The sequence below is a fragment of the Alligator sinensis genome, unplaced genomic scaffold (genome assembly GCF_000455745.1).
Source record: "Alligator sinensis unplaced genomic scaffold, ASM45574v1 scaffold138_1, whole genome shotgun sequence".
Classification (NCBI taxonomy): Eukaryota; Metazoa; Chordata; order Crocodylia; family Alligatoridae; genus Alligator; species Alligator sinensis.
In genome coordinates this window covers 2,659,598-2,681,420 of record NW_005841862.1, presented here as the reverse complement: position 1 = coordinate 2,681,420, position 21,823 = coordinate 2,659,598, and the positions used below count along the sequence as shown (strand labels likewise).

The 21,823-nt window shown below is 44.7% G+C and overlaps 1 protein-coding gene across 1 annotated transcript in view; it reads left to right on the top strand.

Annotated features, from left to right (window-relative positions):
- The window catches only part of LOC102373948 (calpain-14), a 74,447-nt gene that overhangs the window by 13,376 nt on the left and 39,248 nt on the right, over positions 1-21,823 (top strand). Inside the window, exon 2 of the mRNA XM_006016590.3 lies at positions 20,007-20,343. Coding sequence (XP_006016652.1) covers positions 20,107-20,343 — 237 coding nt within the window. The 5' untranslated portion in view covers positions 20,007-20,106. The remainder of the gene's footprint in view (positions 1-20,006; positions 20,344-21,823) is intronic.

Here is a 21,823-nt window from a genome sequence, read left to right as displayed (position 1 = left end):
ATGTGGTGGCCGACCGGCTGCCGGGCCCTGGCCAGTAGCCTGGAACGTCAGGTGGGTACTTTTGACCGATGGAGCGGAATTAGGCACAGATGCGTATTGGTAACAAATAGATTGTTTACTTATGCCACTGATGTATGAGCACAGGCAGAGTTGACTGGCTTAGTTGCAGTTACAAACGAGTTACAAAGACTCTCTTAAAAACGCGAGAGAATCGGGACGAAGTTTTCGTAATCGGCTTACTGCGGTACCGGAGTTGGGGGTACGTCGGGGAGGTCGGTGACGGGGAGTCGTTGGTGGGTGATCAGTCCGCCAGGTTCACTCCGTGATGTGCGTCGAGTTCTCCAACGTGGGCGGAAACTGCTTTAACTTTTATATGACTAACAAGCCAATTACTAGTCACCAAATATGAATAATTTGGAACCGGCCAATGGTGGTGTGCGTGTTTGCATAAAGTTGGCGGGAACTTTTTCTAAGCTGTAATTTTCCATTACAGTGGCATATAGTTATTGGGTTCTGACATAGCGGAATTTTCCACTGTGCCATAGCATTCAGAATAATTGACAGCGGGGTTTTCCACTGTGGCGGGAGATTCCACTGTGCCATAGGCATACAGCTACTGGGTTCTGACAGGATTCAGAGTGATGTAGACAAATTGGAGGATTGGGCCAAAATGAATCGCATGATGTTCAGCAAGGACAAGTGTAAAGTCCTGCACTTAGGACAGAACAATCCCATACACTGATACAGGCTGGGGGTTACTGGCTGGGCAGCAGCTCTGCAGAAAAGGACCTGGGGGTTTTACAGTGGACAATAAGCTGAATATGAGCCAGCAGTGTTCTCTTGTTGCCAAGAAGGCTAACGGCATATTGGGCTGCATTGGTAGGTGTGTTGCCAGTAGGTCAATCAAAGTGATTATTCCCCTCTTTTCAGCACTGATGAGGCCACCTCTGGAATACTGTGTTCAGTTTTGGGCCCCCCACTACAGAAAGGATGTGGACAAGTTGGAGAGGGTACAGTGGAGGGTGACAAGAATGGTGAGGGGGCTGGGGGACATGACTTGTGAGGAAAGACTGAGGGAACTAGGCTTATTTAGTCTGAAGAGGAGACTGAGAGGGGACTTAATAAAAGCCTTCAACTAACTGAAGGATGGGTCAAAAGAGGATGGGGTTGAACTTTTCTAAGTGGTGGCAGATGACAGAACAAGGAGCAACAGTCCCAAGTTGCAGCAAGGGAAGTTTAGGTTAGATATTAGGAAGAATTTACTCACTAGGAGGGCAGTTAAACACTGGAACAGGTTACCCAGAGAGGTGGTGGAAGCTCCATCCTTGGAGGTTTTTAAGACCTGGCTAGACAAAGCCTTGGCTGGGATGATCTAGTTGGGGATGGTTCTGCTTTGAGCAGGGGGTTGGACTAGATGACTTCCTGAGGTCCTTTCCAATCCTAAATTTCTATAATTCTTTGACACCAGGGCTCAGCTTGGCTTTCTGTTTTTGCCATGAGATACAAGGACAAACCAGTGCTTACATTTGATGTAAGGCAGGAGTCCTCAACTCCTGGCCTATGGGCCAAATCTGGCTGTAGAGCCATGTCATCCAGCCTGCAGGGCTGCCCAAGGGTCAGGAAATTTGCCAGTGGGGGACTGGTGGCAGTTAATATTGTCACCCCTCCCCTGCTGCTAAATTCCTAAGCCCCAGTGCTGTGTCAGGACCAGGCCACATCTGCTCCCTCTGCCCCCCATTGCAGCTGGATTAGACTGAGCGGCACCCTGTCCCACACTGTACATCTGGATCAGGCCCACCAGCAGGATCCAGCCAGCAGAGGGACCAGGCACTGCTCATCCAGCCCACGGGGCAAAAAGTTTGAGCACCACTGATGTAAGGAGTCAAACCAGGGATAGCAAGATCTTTTGTTTTTCTTTTACGTGGTTTTCCTTTCCTAGCGACCGCTAGTTCAGAGACATTTCAGGATGCTGAAAGCAGTGCCAAGGCATCAGTGCTAGCATTTATTGTTTCAGCATCTTTGAAATCAGATTTCTTTTAATAATGCCTTATGGGAATGGGATCATATTAACGACCACTGAAGTCAATGGGGCCAAGATTTCACTCAGGTTACTCACTCTTTCTGTTGTATTCATATTCTATTAGGAATAAAAAAGAGCTACATCTGACTTTAGGGCCTATTCCATTATCTTTTGGCTTCTCGGTATTTGATTATAGCTTTTTTCCCCCTCTTTCTTAGGCATTTTGTCATCTTTGATTCCCATTTTGCAATCTAATGTATTTATAGGAGCCTTTCTTCTGGGCAGTCTGGCATAAAAGTAGGGAAGTTCAGAGTCCAGCTGACAGCTTCTCCATTCTGCAAGTAAATGCACTTTGGGAGAAAATAAACCTTTATTGTATTTTCCAAAGATCAAATGTCTTACTTCAGCATCCTTGCTAGTTACTAAAGATGGTTCAAAAGTGAATATTAGCAACAATCTTTTTAAAGCATTGCCATTATTTCATTAGTTTTATAAATACAATTATATTTTGCCTTAATTTTTTGTGTACTTTTTTTCTAAAAAATCAACACCATTTTGGGGAGAGGGGGGAAATCCCAATTTTTTTTTTAAAAAGGCCCAGTTTCATGTTCTAGTTGTCTCTTCCATTTCAAGGACTGAATTCTTCAGATGCCAGTTGTTATCTACACAACTGTTGCTTTTTGCAAGCAAAGGTCAGGTGAGGTCAATATTTAGATGAGACTTTCAGTGAATACCAGATGCTATTTGTGTGGGCTATGACTTGCAGGTTATGCTTCTAAAATTTTTGTTGTGGAAGTCAAACAACTGCATTGCTTGACTATTGCTATAGCAGAATTGTGATCATAAATTTACAAAGAGCGGTGCTGATCAAAGGTATCACAAAAATCAGTAAGTTTCTAGGTATGTGGTTTTATTTCAGCCTGATTGGTACTCGATAAACTAGGGGCCCGAGGCCTCTGACGCTGTCTTGCTAAGGCTTCAGGAAAATCATGGACTCAACATTGCCTCAGCTTCTAGCAGGCTTCCTTCCACCTTTATCCCCTTCACCTTTATTTAACGAGGTCTCTGCTTCTAACCCCATTCCTCCCTTCCCTCTTCTCTCCCAGAAGATAGAACCAGGCTTGATTAGGCTGCCAAACATAAATGAGCAGGGAGTTGAAAGGCTCTTGGAGATCACACCTAGAGAATGATCAGTGACATCTTCCAGGAAGGTTAGAATGGAAGACAGATTTAGCAATAAGGGGACAACTAATTGGCACACATACCAAAATAGTGAAATAGGGCCACCTGCGTGGGCAGGCATTTGTGTGATAACTGGTAATTGTTTTTTTATGCAATTACTAGAATTTGGTTGGTTTCTACAATTGAGTTCGGGTCTGGGAGTGGCAAAAGACGCATGGGTGTAAGCCCATTATGCCCCCGTACCTCGAAGACCCAGCAGCTGCAGCAGACCCTGCCTGACCCCCAGCAGAGCCAGAGGTGAGCGGGGCCCATGGTGGGAGGGACTAGCCAGCTCTAGGGAGGCGGCTGAGAAGAGCCAAGGAGGGGTTCGTGCCGCTCCAGCTCCTACTTGGCCCAGCTCACCAGGGAGCCACGCAACCAGAACATGCAAACGTGTGCTTGTCTCCCCGGCATGCGAGTTAGCATAGGGGTTTGCGCAGGAGGGCGAGCAGGTGAGCATGAGGCTCCAGGCATTGAGCCATAGCCAAGGGTCTGAACAGTAGTAGCCAGACTACTACAAGGACCCTGGCGAGTGGGGAGCCCATGGTTCTAGCCTATACCCAAATGGAGCCTGTGGTCCCTGCCCCCACCCGGGTGAGATCCTCAGCCCTGGCCTCCACTCAGATGGAGCCCCTAGCTCCATGTGGAGGCTACCTAGCAAAACTGCAGGCAGCTGGGTTTGGGGGCACTGATACCTCCCTTTGTGGGGTGTGCCCTGGAGTGCCAGATTAGGGAACTCCAGGCAATGGTTCAGCGGCTGCACTCCATTAGAGATATGGAGCAGGAGCTGGACTCTTACTTTTAGGTTTTCCACCTGATGGCTGATGACAGCGTGGTGGAACCAAGGAACCACCATGAAGTCCAGTCTGGGCTTGCTTGGATGATGGTTGTCTCAGGCCCAAAGAGGCACAGCACCAGGGTTACCACTCTCCTGGAGCTGCACTGCCATTTTGCACCTCTCACATCAACTGAGCCAGCCATACTGCCGGCCTCCAGCATGTGAGGAAGGAGGGCCACCAGCACCTGTGCCCAGAAGAAGGCGCAGAGTTATCGTGATGGGTGACTCCCTCCTTAGGGGGACAGAGGGAGCAATCTATCGCCCTGACCCCTTAGCCCATGAGGTTGTCTGCCTCTCTGGAGCTCATGTCCGGGATGTGAAGGAGAGGATCCCCAAATTTGTCTGGCCCTCTGACCACCATCCCATGCTACTCATCCACATGGACACAAATAATATGGCACAGAGCAGTCTGAGCTGGGTCATGTGTGACTATGGGGCTCTGGGGGCTGGGCTCAGGGGTCTGGGGGCACAGAGAGTTTTTTCATCAATCCTCCCAGTCACAGGTCATGGGCTCCAGAGGGAAAGGTGCATCAGTGAGGTGAATAGAAGACTCTGGCAATGGTGCCATCATGAGGGGTTTGGCTTCTTTGACCACGGTCCGCACTTCAGAGAGAGTGGACTATTGGGAAGGGATGGCCTCCACCTCATCTGGAAGGGGAAGAAGCTCTTCTCAGCCCCAAATGACTGACCTTCTTGACAGGGCTTTAAACTAAGACCGCTGGGGGATGGGCAGTCTATTAACAGTTCTAGCCTAGGTCATGTCAGCTGCATTACCAATAACTTGGGCAGCCCAAGGGAACGTGCTCTGATGACAGCCTCACTGCATAGGGAAGCATGGGGTTTCTCATGGCAGACTCAACTGCCTACACACAAATGCCAGGAGCCTGGGAAACTAGCAAGAGAAACTGGCCCTTCTTTATGTGAAAATGACTATGACCTTGTAGGGATAACAGAGACCTGGTAAAACTGTACCAGTGATTGGTTGGTTGCTTTGGAGGGTTATACCTTGTACAGAAGAGACAGTCTTGGGAAGAGGGGTGGTTGTGCTGCTCTCTACATCAAGGATCAGTTCATTTCCTTGCAAATTGAGTTTTCTAACCAGGAAGGGCATCTTGAGACCATCTGGGTCAAAATACAGGGAGAACATTGGGAGGGTGACATACTTGTAGGAGTCTACTATAGACCTCCCCACCAAGAGGAAGAACTTGATTGGGAATTCAATAGGGAACTGGTCGAGGCCACATGCTCTCAGTGCATGATCATCATGGGGGACTTCAACTTTCTTGACATCTCTTAGGATGAGCACACAGCCAAATCAGACAGGTCATGCAGTTTTCTTGCTTGCATTGATGATCCAGGAAGTCTGTGGGCCAGCTAGGGGAGAGGCATTGCTGGATCTGGTCCTGGCCAAAGGGGAGGACCTGGTGAGCAGTCTGAGGATTGAGGGCAAGCTTGGTGACAGCGACCATGATTTGGTTACTTTCTCAGTTCACTGAAGAGCAGGCAAATCCCTTAACTTTGGGAAGGTTGACTTTTGCAAACTCAGAGATTTGGTAAGTCAGGCAATTAGAGGCCATACCCCTCTAGATAAGGGAGTACATGAGGAATGGTCATTTCTCAAGAACATAATCTTTGAGGCACAGGGGAAAGTCATTCCATTTCTCAAGAAATGTAATCAACGGGCAACAAAGCCCCTTTGGCTGAACAAGGAACTGTTGGACCTCATTAAACTCAAAAGAGAAGCCTACTCCAGTTGGAAAATGGAAAGCATCACCAAAGAGGACTGCTCAGCACTCACCTGCACCTGTAGGGAGCGGTCCAGAAAAGTCAAGGCACAAACCGAACTCAGGCTAGCTTCAGGGATCAAGGACAACAAAAAGTCCTTCTTCACAAATGTGGAAAGTCAAAAAAAGAACAAAGATAGCATTAGGCCCCTGTAGGATCAAACGGGGCAGCTGACATCCAATACCAAAGAAAAGACCAATCTCCTAAATGACTTTTTTGCATCAGTTTTTCACCCTCCCAAGGGGATTACACTGTCAAAAAGCACATGAACCAGTCTGGGAGCAAGTGGCGGGTCCAAAATTGATGTGGATCAAGTGAAGGAACACCTTGAGAATCTGGACATTCACAAGTCTGGGGGCCCAGACGGAATGCACCTGAGAATCTTGAAAGAGCTGGCAGACATCATTGCACTCCACTTGGCAAAGATATTTGAAAATTTGTGGCACTCAGGCAAGGTCCCTGAAGACTGGAAAAGGGCCAACATGGTCCCTATCTACAAGAAAGGGAGGAGGGATGACCTGGGGAATTATAGACCAATCAGTCTGATGTCCATCCCTGGAAAAATCCTGGAGAAAATTGTCAAGGGATCCACCAACGCCAGAGTAACAGAAGACAAGCTTCTGAGGGCCAACACAGCTTTGTGACTGGTAGGTCTTGCCTGACCAACCTCATCTCTTTCTATGACCGGATCACATGAGTCCTGGACAGGGGAGATGATGTGGATGTCATATACCTGGATTTCAAGACAGTCTTTAACCTAGTTCTCCATGATGTCCTCATGGCTAAGCTGGGGAACTGTGGCCTTGATAATCTTACAGTCTGATGGCTAGGTGGTCGGCTACGGGGTCGGTCCCAAAGATCACTAGTTGATGGGAGCAAATCAGTGTGGTGCAGGGCGACCAGTGGAGTCCTTCAGGGCTTGGTACTTGGGCCAGTATTCTTTAACACGTTCATTAACAATCTGGAGTTGGGAGTCAGATGCGAACTGGCAAAGTTCATGGATGACACTGAATTATGGGGGAGGGTGGTCACACTGCAGGACAGGCTGGGGATACAGGCCAACTTGGACATGCTCTCAAGGTGGGCTGACCAAAACCAGATGACCTTTAATATTGAGAAGTATAAAGTGCTGCACCTCAGTAGGAAGAACCCTCAACACACTTACAAGCTCGGCAGTGCTATGCTCACTAGCACTATGACCGAAAGAGGCTTGGGGGTCCTGACTGACCACAAGATGAATATGAGTCACCAATGCAATGCTGTGGCTGGCAAAGCAAACCAAATTCTGGTGTGCATCTACCGATGCATCTCAAGCAAAACCAGGGATGTCATCCTCCTGCTTTACTCAGCCTTGGTGAGGCCGCAGCTGGAGTGCCGCATCCAGTTTTGGGACCCCCACTTCAGGAGGGATGTGGAAAAGCTTGAGAGAGTCCAGAGGACAGCCACTCGTATGATCCAAGGCCTAGAGGACAGGCCATATGAGGAGAGGCTGAGGGATTTGGGACTCTTCAGTCTGGAAAACAGAAGACTCAGGGGGGTCTTGGTGGCAGCCTACAGTTATATAAGAGGGGTACATTAGGACCTGGGAGAACAGCTGTTCACCAGAGCTCCCCAAGGAATAACAAGGTCTAATGGCCATAAACTCCAGGAAGTCTGATTTAGACTAGATATAAGAAAAAAGTTATTTACGGTGCGACTGTCCAAGGTCTGGAACATACTTCCCCCAGAAGTGGTGCAAGCACCTCCTCTGGACTCTTTCAAAAAAACATCTGGATATTTTTCTTGCTGGGATCACTTAATCCCAGCTGACTTCCTGCCCATGGCAGGGGGGCTGGACTCAATGATCTCATGAGGTCCTTTCCAGCCCCTAAAGTCTATGAATCTATGAATTATTTGAGGGATAACCAAGTTATAGAAGATATATTTTGGATGTCCACGGTTTCCCTTGGCCAGCTGATCTCACCAGCTGACTAACAGCAAATAAAGGCTTTCTAGTTATATACACTGGGTGTGTCTACATGAGATGCTTACTGCACAGTAGCTTAATAACACAGTGCAGTAGCATGCCAGCTAAAACCCATACTAATACGCTACTTTGCAGTGTTATCAGGCTACTGCACACAGTTATTGTCACAAAAAACATGTGAGGGCACTACTGCACAGTACCTGTAGTTACTGTTCATTTAGTTAATACTTCTTTAAGCAAGTACTAAACTAAATGTAGAGTAACTACTGTGCATTAATGAATATGTAGACATACTCACCGTGTTGTTTCTTTACATTTAATAAGTACTATGTATAGTAAACCAGGCTCAAAACCAAACTGTGAGGGACTAGGGTCCAGACAACCCAGCTGCTTAAAACAATTGGTACAAGTCAGCCATTTATTCAGACTTTCTTCAGGTAAGTCTACCCCCAAATCATTACAAAGCTAAACAATGTGGTTTATTTTCCCCCTTTCATCAAAACAGAATGGTGAAAAGTAAAACCAGACAAAAAATAAAAATGTGAAATATTCCAAACAGTTTTTAAAGCATTTTAACTGAATTGTTAATCCTTTTTGTTATGGTTTTCTAATTGTTTATATAAGACAATTTTAGAAATGATTGTACGTCACATGAGCAGATCTGTATGAAAAAGTATTTTAAAAAGTTAAAACGCTATGAAAAACCCCTGTTTGTAAATGGAAAACAATTTTGAAGTCCTTAAAATGTCCAAAACTCCCAAATGCCTTTTCCTTGAATACAGGATAGTTTTCAAAGGAAAAGTGTTGACTCCCTCCAGTGGAAAGGTTACTGTTTTTATATCCCTCTCGTTTTCCACTGTGCTTTGCAGGGATCTAATGTAATCCCCTGGTCACTAGGTGGTCTGTCCCTGAAATGGGAAGAATATGGGTCTATTAGAGCCTCTAGCTACATACAGAATGTGGCTTGAATTTTCTTAGTCTTATAATAGCTACTTTTGAAATAGGAAGTGAGACAACTTTTATTTTTGCCAGGGGAGGGAGGGAGTAGGCTAAGATGATGGACATGTGGGAAGTTTTATGTATTTCAGGTGACAACCCTCTTCCCCAGGGGGGCTAGGGCCCTCCGGCCCCACGTGCTTGGTACCTCTGGAGGTAAGGGTTCATAGATTCATAGATGTTAGGGTTGGAAGGGACCTCAATAGATCATCGAGTCCAGGAAAGAGGGCTGGGTCTAGATGACCCCAGCTAGATACTCATATAACCTCCTCTTGAAGACCCCCAGGGTAGGGGAGAGCAATGTATTTAGTTAATTTATTATTTATATAAAATTATATATTTATTAAATATATAATTTTATTATTTATATAAAATTATATATAATATTAAATTATAGAGCAGGCAAATCCCTTAACTTTGGGAAGGTTGACTTTTGCAAACTCAGAGATTTGGTAAGTCAGGCAATTAGAGGCCATACCCCTCTAGATAAGGGAGTACATGAGGAATGGTCATTTCTCAAGAACATAATCTTTGAGGCACAGGGGAAAGTCATTCCATTTCTCAAGAAATGTAATCAACGGGCAACAAAGCCCCTTTGGCTGAACAAGGAACTGTTGGACCTCATTAAACTCAAAAGAGAAGCCTACTCCAGTTGGAAAATGGAAAGCATCACCAAAGAGGACTGCTCAGCACTCACCTGCACCTGTAGGGAGCGGTCCAGAAAAGTCAAGGCACAAACCGAACTCAGGCTAGCTTCAGGGATCAAGGACAACAAAAAGTCCTTCTTCACAAATGTGGAAAGTCAAAAAAAGAACAAAGATAGCATTAGGCCCCTGTAGGATCAAACGGGGCAGCTGACATCCAATACCAAAGAAAAGACCAATCTCCTAAATGACTTTTTTGCATCAGTTTTTCACCCTCCCAAGGGGATTACACTGTCAAAAAGCACATGAACCAGTCTGGGAGCAAGTGGCGGGTCCAAAATTGATGTGGATCAAGTGAAGGAACACCTTGAGAATCTGGACATTCACAAGTCTGGGGGCCCAGACGGAATGCACCTGAGAATCTTGAAAGAGCTGGCAGACATCATTGCACTCCACTTGGCAAAGATATTTGAAAATTTGTGGCACTCAGGCAAGGTCCCTGAAGACTGGAAAAGGGCCAACATGGTCCCTATCTACAAGAAAGGGAGGAGGGATGACCTGGGGAATTATAGACCAATCAGTCTGATGTCCATCCCTGGAAAAATCCTGGAGAAAATTGTCAAGGGATCCACCAACGCCAGAGTAACAGAAGACAAGCTTCTGAGGGCCAACACAGCTTTGTGACTGGTAGGTCTTGCCTGACCAACCTCATCTCTTTCTATGACCGGATCACATGAGTCCTGGACAGGGGAGATGATGTGGATGTCATATACCTGGATTTCAAGACAGTCTTTAACCTAGTTCTCCATGATGTCCTCATGGCTAAGCTGGGGAACTGTGGCCTTGATAATCTTACAGTCTGATGGCTAGGTGGTCGGCTACGGGGTCGGTCCCAAAGATCACTAGTTGATGGGAGCAAATCAGTGTGGTGCAGGGCGACCAGTGGAGTCCTTCAGGGCTTGGTACTTGGGCCAGTATTCTTTAACACGTTCATTAACAATCTGGAGTTGGGAGTCAGATGCGAACTGGCAAAGTTCATGGATGACACTGAATTATGGGGGAGGGTGGTCACACTGCAGGACAGGCTGGGGATACAGGCCAACTTGGACATGCTCTCAAGGTGGGCTGACCAAAACCAGATGACCTTTAATATTGAGAAGTATAAAGTGCTGCACCTCAGTAGGAAGAACCCTCAACACACTTACAAGCTCGGCAGTGCTATGCTCACTAGCACTATGACCGAAAGAGGCTTGGGGGTCCTGACTGACCACAAGATGAATATGAGTCACCAATGCAATGCTGTGGCTGGCAAAGCAAACCAAATTCTGGTGTGCATCTACCGATGCATCTCAAGCAAAACCAGGGATGTCATCCTCCTGCTTTACTCAGCCTTGGTGAGGCCGCAGCTGGAGTGCCGCATCCAGTTTTGGGACCCCCACTTCAGGAGGGATGTGGAAAAGCTTGAGAGAGTCCAGAGGACAGCCACTCGTATGATCCAAGGCCTAGAGGACAGGCCATATGAGGAGAGGCTGAGGGATTTGGGACTCTTCAGTCTGGAAAACAGAAGACTCAGGGGGGTCTTGGTGGCAGCCTACAGTTATATAAGAGGGGTACATTAGGACCTGGGAGAACAGCTGTTCACCAGAGCTCCCCAAGGAATAACAAGGTCTAATGGCCATAAACTCCAGGAAGTCTGATTTAGACTAGATATAAGAAAAAAGTTATTTACGGTGCGACTGTCCAAGGTCTGGAACATACTTCCCCCAGAAGTGGTGCAAGCACCTCCTCTGGACTCTTTCAAAAAAACATCTGGATATTTTTCTTGCTGGGATCACTTAATCCCAGCTGACTTCCTGCCCATGGCAGGGGGGCTGGACTCAATGATCTCATGAGGTCCTTTCCAGCCCCTAAAGTCTATGAATCTATGAATTATTTGAGGGATAACCAAGTTATAGAAGATATATTTTGGATGTCCACGGTTTCCCTTGGCCAGCTGATCTCACCAGCTGACTAACAGCAAATAAAGGCTTTCTAGTTATATACACTGGGTGTGTCTACATGAGATGCTTACTGCACAGTAGCTTAATAACACAGTGCAGTAGCATGCCAGCTAAAACCCATACTAATACGCTACTTTGCAGTGTTATCAGGCTACTGCACACAGTTATTGTCACAAAAAACATGTGAGGGCACTACTGCACAGTACCTGTAGTTACTGTTCATTTAGTTAATACTTCTTTAAGCAAGTACTAAACTAAATGTAGAGTAACTACTGTGCATTAATGAATATGTAGACATACTCACCGTGTTGTTTCTTTACATTTAATAAGTACTATGTATAGTAAACCAGGCTCAAAACCAAACTGTGAGGGACTAGGGTCCAGACAACCCAGCTGCTTAAAACAATTGGTACAAGTCAGCCATTTATTCAGACTTTCTTCAGGTAAGTCTACCCCCAAATCATTACAAAGCTAAACAATGTGGTTTATTTTCCCCCTTTCATCAAAACAGAATGGTGAAAAGTAAAACCAGACAAAAAATAAAAATGTGAAATATTCCAAACAGTTTTTAAAGCATTTTAACTGAATTGTTAATCCTTTTTGTTATGGTTTTCTAATTGTTTATATAAGACAATTTTAGAAATGATTGTACGTCACATGAGCAGATCTGTATGAAAAAGTATTTTAAAAAGTTAAAACGCTATGAAAAACCCCTGTTTGTAAATGGAAAACAATTTTGAAGTCCTTAAAATGTCCAAAACTCCCAAATGCCTTTTCCTTGAATACAGGATAGTTTTCAAAGGAAAAGTGTTGACTCCCTCCAGTGGAAAGGTTACTGTTTTTATATCCCTCTCGTTTTCCACTGTGCTTTGCAGGGATCTAATGTAATCCCCTGGTCACTAGGTGGTCTGTCCCTGAAATGGGAAGAATATGGGTCTATTAGAGCCTCTAGCTACATACAGAATGTGGCTTGAATTTTCTTAGTCTTATAATAGCTACTTTTGAAATAGGAAGTGAGACAACTTTTATTTTTGCCAGGGGAGGGAGGGAGTAGGCTAAGATGATGGACATGTGGGAAGTTTTATGTATTTCAGGTGACAACCCTCTTCCCCAGGGGGGCTAGGGCCCTCCGGCCCCACGTGCTTGGTACCTCTGGAGGTAAGGGTTCATAGATTCATAGATGTTAGGGTTGGAAGGGAATTGCTGGGTCTAGATGACCCCAGCTAGATACTCATATAACCTCCTCTTGAAGACCCCCAGGGTAGGGGAGAGCAATGTATTTAGTTAATTTATTATTTATATAAAATTATATATTTATTAAATATATAATTTTATTATTTATATAAAATTATATATAATATTAAATTATATATTTATATAATTTAGTATTATTTATTGAGTTTATTTAGTTAAACTCAGCTTTACACAGATGTAACTACTTTCTGTTAAAGTCAGGTCTATAAAGCCTTATGTCACACAGTGAATGTTTTTTTTCTTTGCTTTTTTCCTACCTACTTCCCCATTGTATTGGAAGGCATGTTTTCTCTTGTAGTGAACCTAGGTCATGGTAGGATGAGCAAGTCACAAGGTTTTGGAAATGAATGGTGATTCATGGCAAGTAATTTATTTCAGCATTTTGGGGACACAGTGGTAAAAAGGTTAAAACATCTTGCTGTGGGTACTGAAGTATGAACTGGAGTCTGGATATGGGCTGAAAGCTGCCCCCAGTCAACTCAGCTACAGATACTGTATATACCTGAATCCAAGATGAATCTGAATTTCAGGTAACCGCCAACGATTAGAATCTATACTTGGAAAATTTATAAAATTGTTATTGTCTGCCATGTATAGAATCTAATGATCAGAGGGGTGTCTTAAATTCCCCTCCCTCCACCACTGCAGAGGAGAAAGCAGTGGCAGGGGGAAGGCAGATGGGGAGGTGCTAGGGAGGCAGGGATGAGGAAGAGGGGTTAAGCAACCTCATCCTGTCCCTTGCTCCTGCTGCCTGTCCCCTCTACCCCTTGCCCCCAATGCCTGCACCCTGTGGCACCTGCCATTCCCTGGTGCCTGCCCCACAACCTGCCCTCCTGCTCTGCCTTTTCCCCACCCTCTGCTGCCTCACTTGCCCCCTCCACTGCTTCTGCTCCACTTCTAGCAGGGCCCTGACTCTGCTTCAGCCCAGGACACAGAGCCTGTGCTTGCTCTGACCCCAGCTTGGTGCAGTAGCAGCAGTGGCAGCTCTAGCCCTGGCTCTGGGGACCAGTTGAAGCTGCTGCCACAGTAAAACTATGACCAGGCCAGGCTGGGGATGGGGCAGCCACAAGCTGAGCTCTGTGTCCTAGGCTAGAGTGGGCCGGACCCCGCTGAAGTTGAAGGATAAGTGGGGGGAAAGGAGGGCAGACGGGGGCAGAGGCTGAGGGGGAGAGGGGAGATGGCAGCGGGGAGACTGGGGGCAGAGACAGTGGGGGTGAGGGAGGAGACAGTGGGAGGGGGCAGACAGGGGTGCAGAGAGAGCAGGGCCGGGGGGGGAAGGAGGAGCAGCCAGAAGCTGCTTCTGCAGCCCCAGTCCTGGGTCAGGGCCAGAGCCAAAGCCAGGGTCACAGCATTCACTTGATCCCCCTGCTGCCTTGTACTTGAATCCAGGATGAGGGGCTTTCCCCCAAACCTCACCTTGGATTTAAGTAATTATGGTAGTTACATGGGCATTGGGGCTAGTCAAAAGGGACTGACTGTGAATGCTAGCCATATCATGCTCTTGTTGGCTAGAGCAGGAAGCATGCCTTCACCAGTGGGCCTTCTAGACTCCGGCCAACCATGATTTACTACTTCAGGATATTTGAGGGAATAATGTATCCAAACGAAACCCAATCCTAATCCTACTAGGACACTGGGGCATATTCAGTATGAAGCATTAGAGACTAAAGAATAAAGTTTGGGAAGCAATGGGTTCAGAATGAGGCCTGGTAGGAAGTGCATATGATGGACAACATTCCCTATAGTAAGCAGAATTACAGAAATGAAAATGGCATATTAACAGACATCGAAAGGAGAGTTTCCTTTGTTTTGTTTGCGCTCCATAGATGTGCTAGTGAGCAGAGGGGTCAAGGGCTCAGCTGCTGCAGGTGGTCAGGGTCAGAGTACCTGAGGGGAGCTTGGGTCAGGTAACTGCTGCTTGTGCTGCAACTCTTTTTCTTTTCACATCTGTCAATCCACCACATTTTGGATTCATAAGGAAGTCTGAAATAACCACTTTTCTTTGGCAAAGATGGTTCTCTCTGGCTCGGAATGAATAATAGGTAAGGGTCACATTTGCTTGTACAGTCATTCTGAGTAATACAGATATAGGTCTTTTTTTTTTTAAACAGAACTATAGATAGGATTAGACAGGCAGGTTTGAGGTGGTTTTATATAGGTAAAGAGACAACCTGTAGCTGAGAAAAATCTCAGCCCTGCTTCTACTTAATTAGCTCACAGGGCCCTTTTGACCAGGGGCTTTGGAAGCTGCTGTCAAAACTACCAAAATGAATGTTGGCTACAGCAATAGGTTGTGCGTGCGCGCGCACACACACACACACACACACGTGTTGCATGTGGGTAACCATCAGCTAACTGAGCCCAGATGGCCTCAGTGTTGTGACAGACAATGCAGCACACAAAGCTAAGGTAGCTTTGTTTAAATGAGGTAAGCTTTGTTAAATGTTTATTATGATAATTTGCACCATGATAATACCTAGAGGTCTCAATGGAGACTGGGACCCATTGTGTTAGGTAGGATACTGTGAACCCCTGGAGGCAGGAACATTTTCAATTGGTAAAATAAGAGAAGAGCTATTTTCTCCATTTAACATATAGGAAACTGAGGCAAAGAGAGACTGGTCACATAGTGACACTGTAGTGTAGCAGTGTCAGAAACAACCCTGAGCCCAAGCCCAGAGGACCGTCCTTGCTATCTTTTAAGCTAAGAACACTTGGCTGTTCCTTTTGAATTGAATTTGACTATTTCTCTGGTGGCTGGAATATTAAGTTCCTTGAAATTTCCCTTTTTTTTTTTTTTTTTTTTTAGATAAACTGTCCTTGGTTTAATCATTGACTCACATGACTATACAGGTTCACTTCACTCCACTCTGAGTTGGTTTCTGTCATTTCCTTTCTGGTTTTTCCACCTGAAAACAAGAATCTGGTTTAAATTAATTCATGCAGAATTAAATAAATCCACTCATTGCATGTTGTCAATTGTAGTTTCACCTTCAGGGTCTGAGTAGGAAAAAGAAAATCCCTAAACAAACAAGGAAACTACCTTCCATGTATAAAATGAAGGTGTAAACTTCTATTGTAGGTGATGGACTGACGTGTTCTTTCATATTTACTTGTGGGACATTATCTCATAGGTTTCCAGAAAATATCTAGCATTGCTCAATACCAGTAAATCCATTTTCTTCCCTCCCCTTCCGGTTAATAGGCACCAATTAATAGTCAGAGTTGCGTAGGCAAGATATGCATATGTGTATGCATATATAAACAGCATATATAAGGAGGAACCTTTAATGCATTATCACCAGCAGAACAATTATTCTTTCTTGCAAGGAAGCAAAGTCACTCAAAAGAAGGTAGGACACTTACATTCGCTGGGAGGTTTAGAATGACTTGGTGCTAATAATCAGTGTCAGTCTGTGGCTGTATGTGTTCACAAGGATTAGGATTTTCTAAGGGATGAGAGGAATATAATTGTGTTGCTGCTTCATTGCCTTGTTGGGCTTGGATGAAGTTGCTTTATCAGATCAAATGGGTTATTCACAACACGTTGCTACTAGTTGTACTGTACACAGCAGCTGTGGCTATTCTTTTCTCTTTGAGGAATGTGGCACACTATTTTTATATGGGATTGGTACAAACAGGAGGAGAACTAGTGCAGCTGATGAGGGTAGATTGATTGCCAACTAGCTTGTATCAACTCATCTGTTCCACGTGTGGAAGGGCTCTGCCCACCAAACCCCTAGCAATGGGAGGGATTGCTTTTTTACTGATCTGGAGCTTGTGCAGCCTTCTGTTCCAGAGAGAATGTATGTTTTCAGGACAAGTTAGTTAGGCTACATTTGACCATAACTCATGGTGCAATTACCAGAAGATCCTACTGGCTTTACCAGGAACTGTGGATATCTGGCATCTTGGATCATTAAGACAGTTATTAAGGTGCCTAAATATGGATTTAGTTGCTTAACTGTAAGTACTGAAAGCCAGACCTACAGCAAGTGTAAATGGCTGAGCTGACATCCAGAGCTGAATGTTTCAATCTGAAAATTTCAGCCAACATAGTTAAGAGCTGCTGTATGAATTTCAGCATGTGGATCCCAAAGCACTGCAGGGTTTGGCCCGATATCATTCCTTAAGATCAGTGGAACTCTTGTTGCCAGATCTTTGCTGCTGCTTTGATAGACCATGTTTGTTACCCTTTGGGGCAAAGAGCATTTGGAGTGAAGATTTTAATATATGTGTGAGTTTTTAACTGAAGTACTTGACTTCCCACCACACACAATTATTTTCTTGTAATTCTTAATGAATGAGAGCCAAGTTTAGATGTTACTATATACCCAGAGATTTGCTTAGTCAAGAGTTGGATGTAGGCCCTGCAGTATGATTATTATGAGACTTCTTTAAAATATATGATTATGAGACTGCTCAGTCCTAACCAAGCATAAAAAATAAAATACTTAGTTTGGTTGCACTGTGAGGGTCCATAGTGACTAATTGATTTAGTTTTCATAGCTGATTTTCTGTGACAACAGTAGAACCCATATTCTTCAGAGAGTTAGGTTACTTAGATGTGGACTAGTCAGGGGTATGTATAGCCTCAGAAAACAGCCATCTGAAACTGATTGGAGAAGAACATTATGAAGTAAAAGTCCCAGCAAACAGCTGAGTGCCCGGTTCTGGATTCAGCACCCCTTGCAAATTAAAAACAATTGTAAACCATCCAGATATGAACATTTTGGGTTCTACTGTGCGCCCATGGCAGCATCATTTTCATAGATTCATAGATGTTAGAGGCTGGAAGGGACCTCTTGAGATCATCAGGTTCAGCCCCCCTGTGCTTGGGGAGGCTGGACCCCCAACATCTATTTGTTGATCTATCAACAACATTTAGCAGAGAAATATTTGTTACAGCACTAATAAGTAGCAACTTTGGGTCAGATCCGCAGCCCATGTTAAATCAGAGCATTCATTAAGCAGGGTTCATTAAGTGGGTGGAGCATGACTGATTTATGTGGGCTTAGCATCTACTTCTTCAGAACAACTTGCACCAGGATTTGAATAAATCCACTCACAGATAAGGAGTGAGACATTCAAAGTGTTAGTTTGTTCTAAGACTGGTTTTGCTGCATGCAAAGGATTTGCTTGTATATTGATTGCTTCTAGACCTCAAGATCAAGACAACTTCCGTGCATCTAGCAGTGTGAGAGGCCAGCTGACATCACATCTCTTAAACCATATTGGAGGTTCTTGAAGCAGATGACCAACTGCTTTCAGTAATAAATGTGCCAGAGAGAGCTGTGTAAAAAACATGGGTTTAGATCCATGCAGACTTACTCTTTCACTAATCCCAGGCTAAGTACAGACAGTCAAAAATTCCAAGGCTAAATCGATTCAATATTTGTAGGTTAGTCTAAGCTGCATAGGCAAACCCATAAGCAACCCATAAGTGAACAGACATTCACTTTTGATTCCAGAGTTGCAGCCACATGCCTGCAGTGGCCCAGGCCAAAAGCCGGGGGCACCAGAGCACACCTCCCTGCTCAGCTGGAACAGACAGTTTGGGCAAGGGCTAGCTTGCCCACCCTGTGAGGGGATGGTTTGCATGGGAGGTGCAAAGCATCCTGGGATGATGGGGGACTGTGAGTTAACTTGAATCTGGAGGGGGTCTGGGACAGAATTTCAATAAACTGATGTAACTTAAATCAGTTAAGTATAATACTATGTTCATACAGATTTACCTTAACCTGGTTTTGGGCATTTTGAAAGCTGTTTATGTACACTGAACTTCTGTTCTCTTATAGACTTGAATGTGTTTCCAATCACTTATACTGGTTTGTGTCCTTGTGTAATTTTTGTCCTTAGCCCCTAAGTCCTATTCTTCCCCCATCCTTTGAAATCTTGACCATCTAAGGGATGTCATTTGACTATCTGACTATGTAAAGTAGAAGACCTGTGTGTGAAATGATACTAGAATATAGTAGTTTGGTTGGTTTCTGATTTTTGATTAGTTGTCAATGTGGGAAGCAGATTAACTTGAATTCCTTGATGAGTGGGGCATTCATCCAGGACTCTGGAGTCCAAGGCAGGGCAATTTCCTATAAAACCTTGCTGCAAGGAATATTTGGTTTACAGAGTCTTTTCTGCAAAAATCCTCCCAAATGCTCCCCACCTCATTAAGGTCTATAAGTCATTTCTGTGGATTCAAGTTTAATTCATTTATTAGTCTCTACTGTAATCATAAAACTAGGGATATCTATGACTTTACAAGCTGTCACAAAAACACAACTTGGCTACCTGGAAATTCACAGCAGGACCCCCTCACTTGGAAGACCACACCACTTGATCTAAAGGATGATGGCTCCTAGCTTGTAGCACAGCTCCTAATGAAAAACAACTATGGACAGACAAGGAAAAATAATTTATAAGATAATTTTGAACAAAGAAGCACCTGTCATGGGGCACAGCACATAAGGGATGAAAAGAAACTCCTACCTTGTCTTCAATGTATGTGGAAGAGATACCTCAGTGTGTGACACCAGCAAATGTAGCATTCAGCTGGATGGAACAGATGTTAGAATAAAAGGTTTTATCATGCAACAAAATGCAGCCAGAAAGAAAAGAAAAAAGGGCAGGGGAAATCCAAAAGCAGACTATGAGCAATGACTTTGCTACAGGCAATGCACTCCATTGATTGGTATCCTTTGGCTTGTTATTACTTTATTATTTTGGCAGTACATTTTCTTAGGAATGTCCATGTAACTTCAAGTGATCAAGAAAATAGCATCACTTAGATTGCAGTGTGATAGCACAAGGTCTGGAAAGGCAATTACAATGGTGTGCATAATTGGTATAAATGTATAGGGACTTTATATTACAAAAGCCCTATTCAGTGGCCACTGAAATCAGTGGGGTTTTTCCTTTGATTTCAATGGTGGTTTGATTTGGTCTACAGAGACTTGAAGCTTTACATGTCCTAGTGATGGGAATAGTTTCATAGTTTCATAGTAGCTAGGGTCAGGAGGGACCTGAACAGATCATCTAGCCTGACCCCCTGCCACAGGCAGGAATGAATGCTGGGTTCACAAGATCCCATACAGGTGATCATCCAACCTCCTCTTGAATTTGCCCAAGGTAGGGGTGAGGACCACTTCCCTGGAAAGTTAGAACCTAGGTTAGAACCTAAGCTAGGCAGAGAGTAAAATCTCCTACTTTACTTAGTAACTCTCATCTAGTTAAATTAAAAAACCAGTCAGACTAAACTCACCTTTTACAATTATTTTAACAGCCAGGAAGTCTGCTGAAGAAAACGCTTCTTATAAAGAAGGCAGAGGGGGTTCACCCAGATAACATAGGAAAAAGTTTCCTATAAGCACCTTTAGTTGGGAATGTCTCTGCTGTCATTCCTGAGACGACGGAAAAAGAAACCGGAGGTGCCTTCATGCCAGAGGATCTTTCAAAAACCCAGCAAACCTCTTCAGCAGAATTACCAGACTTTGCTGGAGATGTGCTTGAAGAATAAATGCTTGTTTGAGGATGATGAATTCCCGGCTGACCTGAGTTCTATTGGAAGAGGTCCACTGTTACAGAAACTTCCATCAAAACTGCAGTGGAAGAGGCCACCTGTAAGTGATATTCAAATGAATTGATTTTATGTGAGTGAATGTCATGGATGGATGAGCAGTGTTGCATGTTATGTTTGGAACAATCTGTTTGTAGGTTTCCATTTAGTTAAACCTACCAAAGATGTTCATTTAAAGGGTACCCCTTCTGCCAGGCACCATTTGGCAGGAACAGAGCCAGTTACAATTTTTAGGGGCTTCCACTAACAAGTGGATGTAAAATTGACTTGAGCCCCTACCTAGAAACCTTGGAAAGTTACATTACACATCAGGGCACTGGAGAGAGAGCAACGTATATATAGAATCCTTCTGAAAGTTGCATTCAAAATTATCTGAGAATTTCTGAGCCACCAATATCTCTTTATGTCGTTGTGTCTTCAAGTGAATCTTGCCATTTGACGGAAGACTGTATTCATTGATCATGTCAAGGTACGGTCATCAGTTCTGGCTTGCTTACAGAAGAGCTACATTCCCCCAGCTCCTATTAACATCAGTAGGATCTGTAGCTGCACCTTCAAAAATCAGGCTGCAAGTTGTAGATGTAGCAGCCCCTGTTTTCAAGGGTTCAGCTGTAACTCAGTTACATAAAATTCAATGCGTGTGAAGACATAGCCTGCAGATGGGTTCTGAGTAGTTAACATACTTTGTTGGAACTGATTTGTGCCTGTTTGCCCCTTTAAACAAACAGATGTAAAATTGGCAACTTTTGAACTTACAAAAAAAGCTTCTACCCTCAGAAGCCACAGGGAGTTGGGTTCATCTGTATCAAAGGGTAAAGTTTTAGCCATTTCTGTCTTTCATAGATTTCATAGATATTAGGGCTGGAAGGGACCTCGGAAGATCATCGAGTCCAGCCCCCTGCCCAAAGGGCAGGAAGTCAGCTGGGGTCATAGGATCCCAGCAAGATAAGCATCCAGTTTTGTCTTGAAGGTGTTCAATGAAGGCGCTTGAACCACCTCCGGTGGCAGGCTGTTCCAGACCTTGGGGGCTCGGACAGTAAAGAAATTCTTCCTTATGTCCAGCCTGAAACGATCTTGTAGTAGTTTGTGACCATTCGACCTCGTCATCCCTTGGGGCGCTCTGGTGAACAAACGTTCCCCCAGATACTGGTGGTCACCGCTGATAAACTTGTAGGTGGCCATCAGATCACCCCTGAGCCTGCGCTTCTCCAGGCTAAAGAGCCCCAGGGCTCTCAGCCTGTCATCGTAGGGTCTGCTTCCCTGACCTCTGATCATGCGCGTGGCTCTTCTCTGGACTCTCTCAAGCTTCTCCACATCCTTTTTGAATTGTGGAGCCCAAAACTGGACGCAGTACTCCAGCTGCGGCCTCACTAAGGCCGAGTACAAGGGGAGAATGACGTCCCGGTATTTGCTTGAGAAGCATCTATGGATGCAAGCCAGCGTTTTGGTCACTTTACTAGCTGCAGCATCGCACTGCAGGCTCATGTTCATCTTGTGGTCAATGATGACCCCCAAGTCTCTTT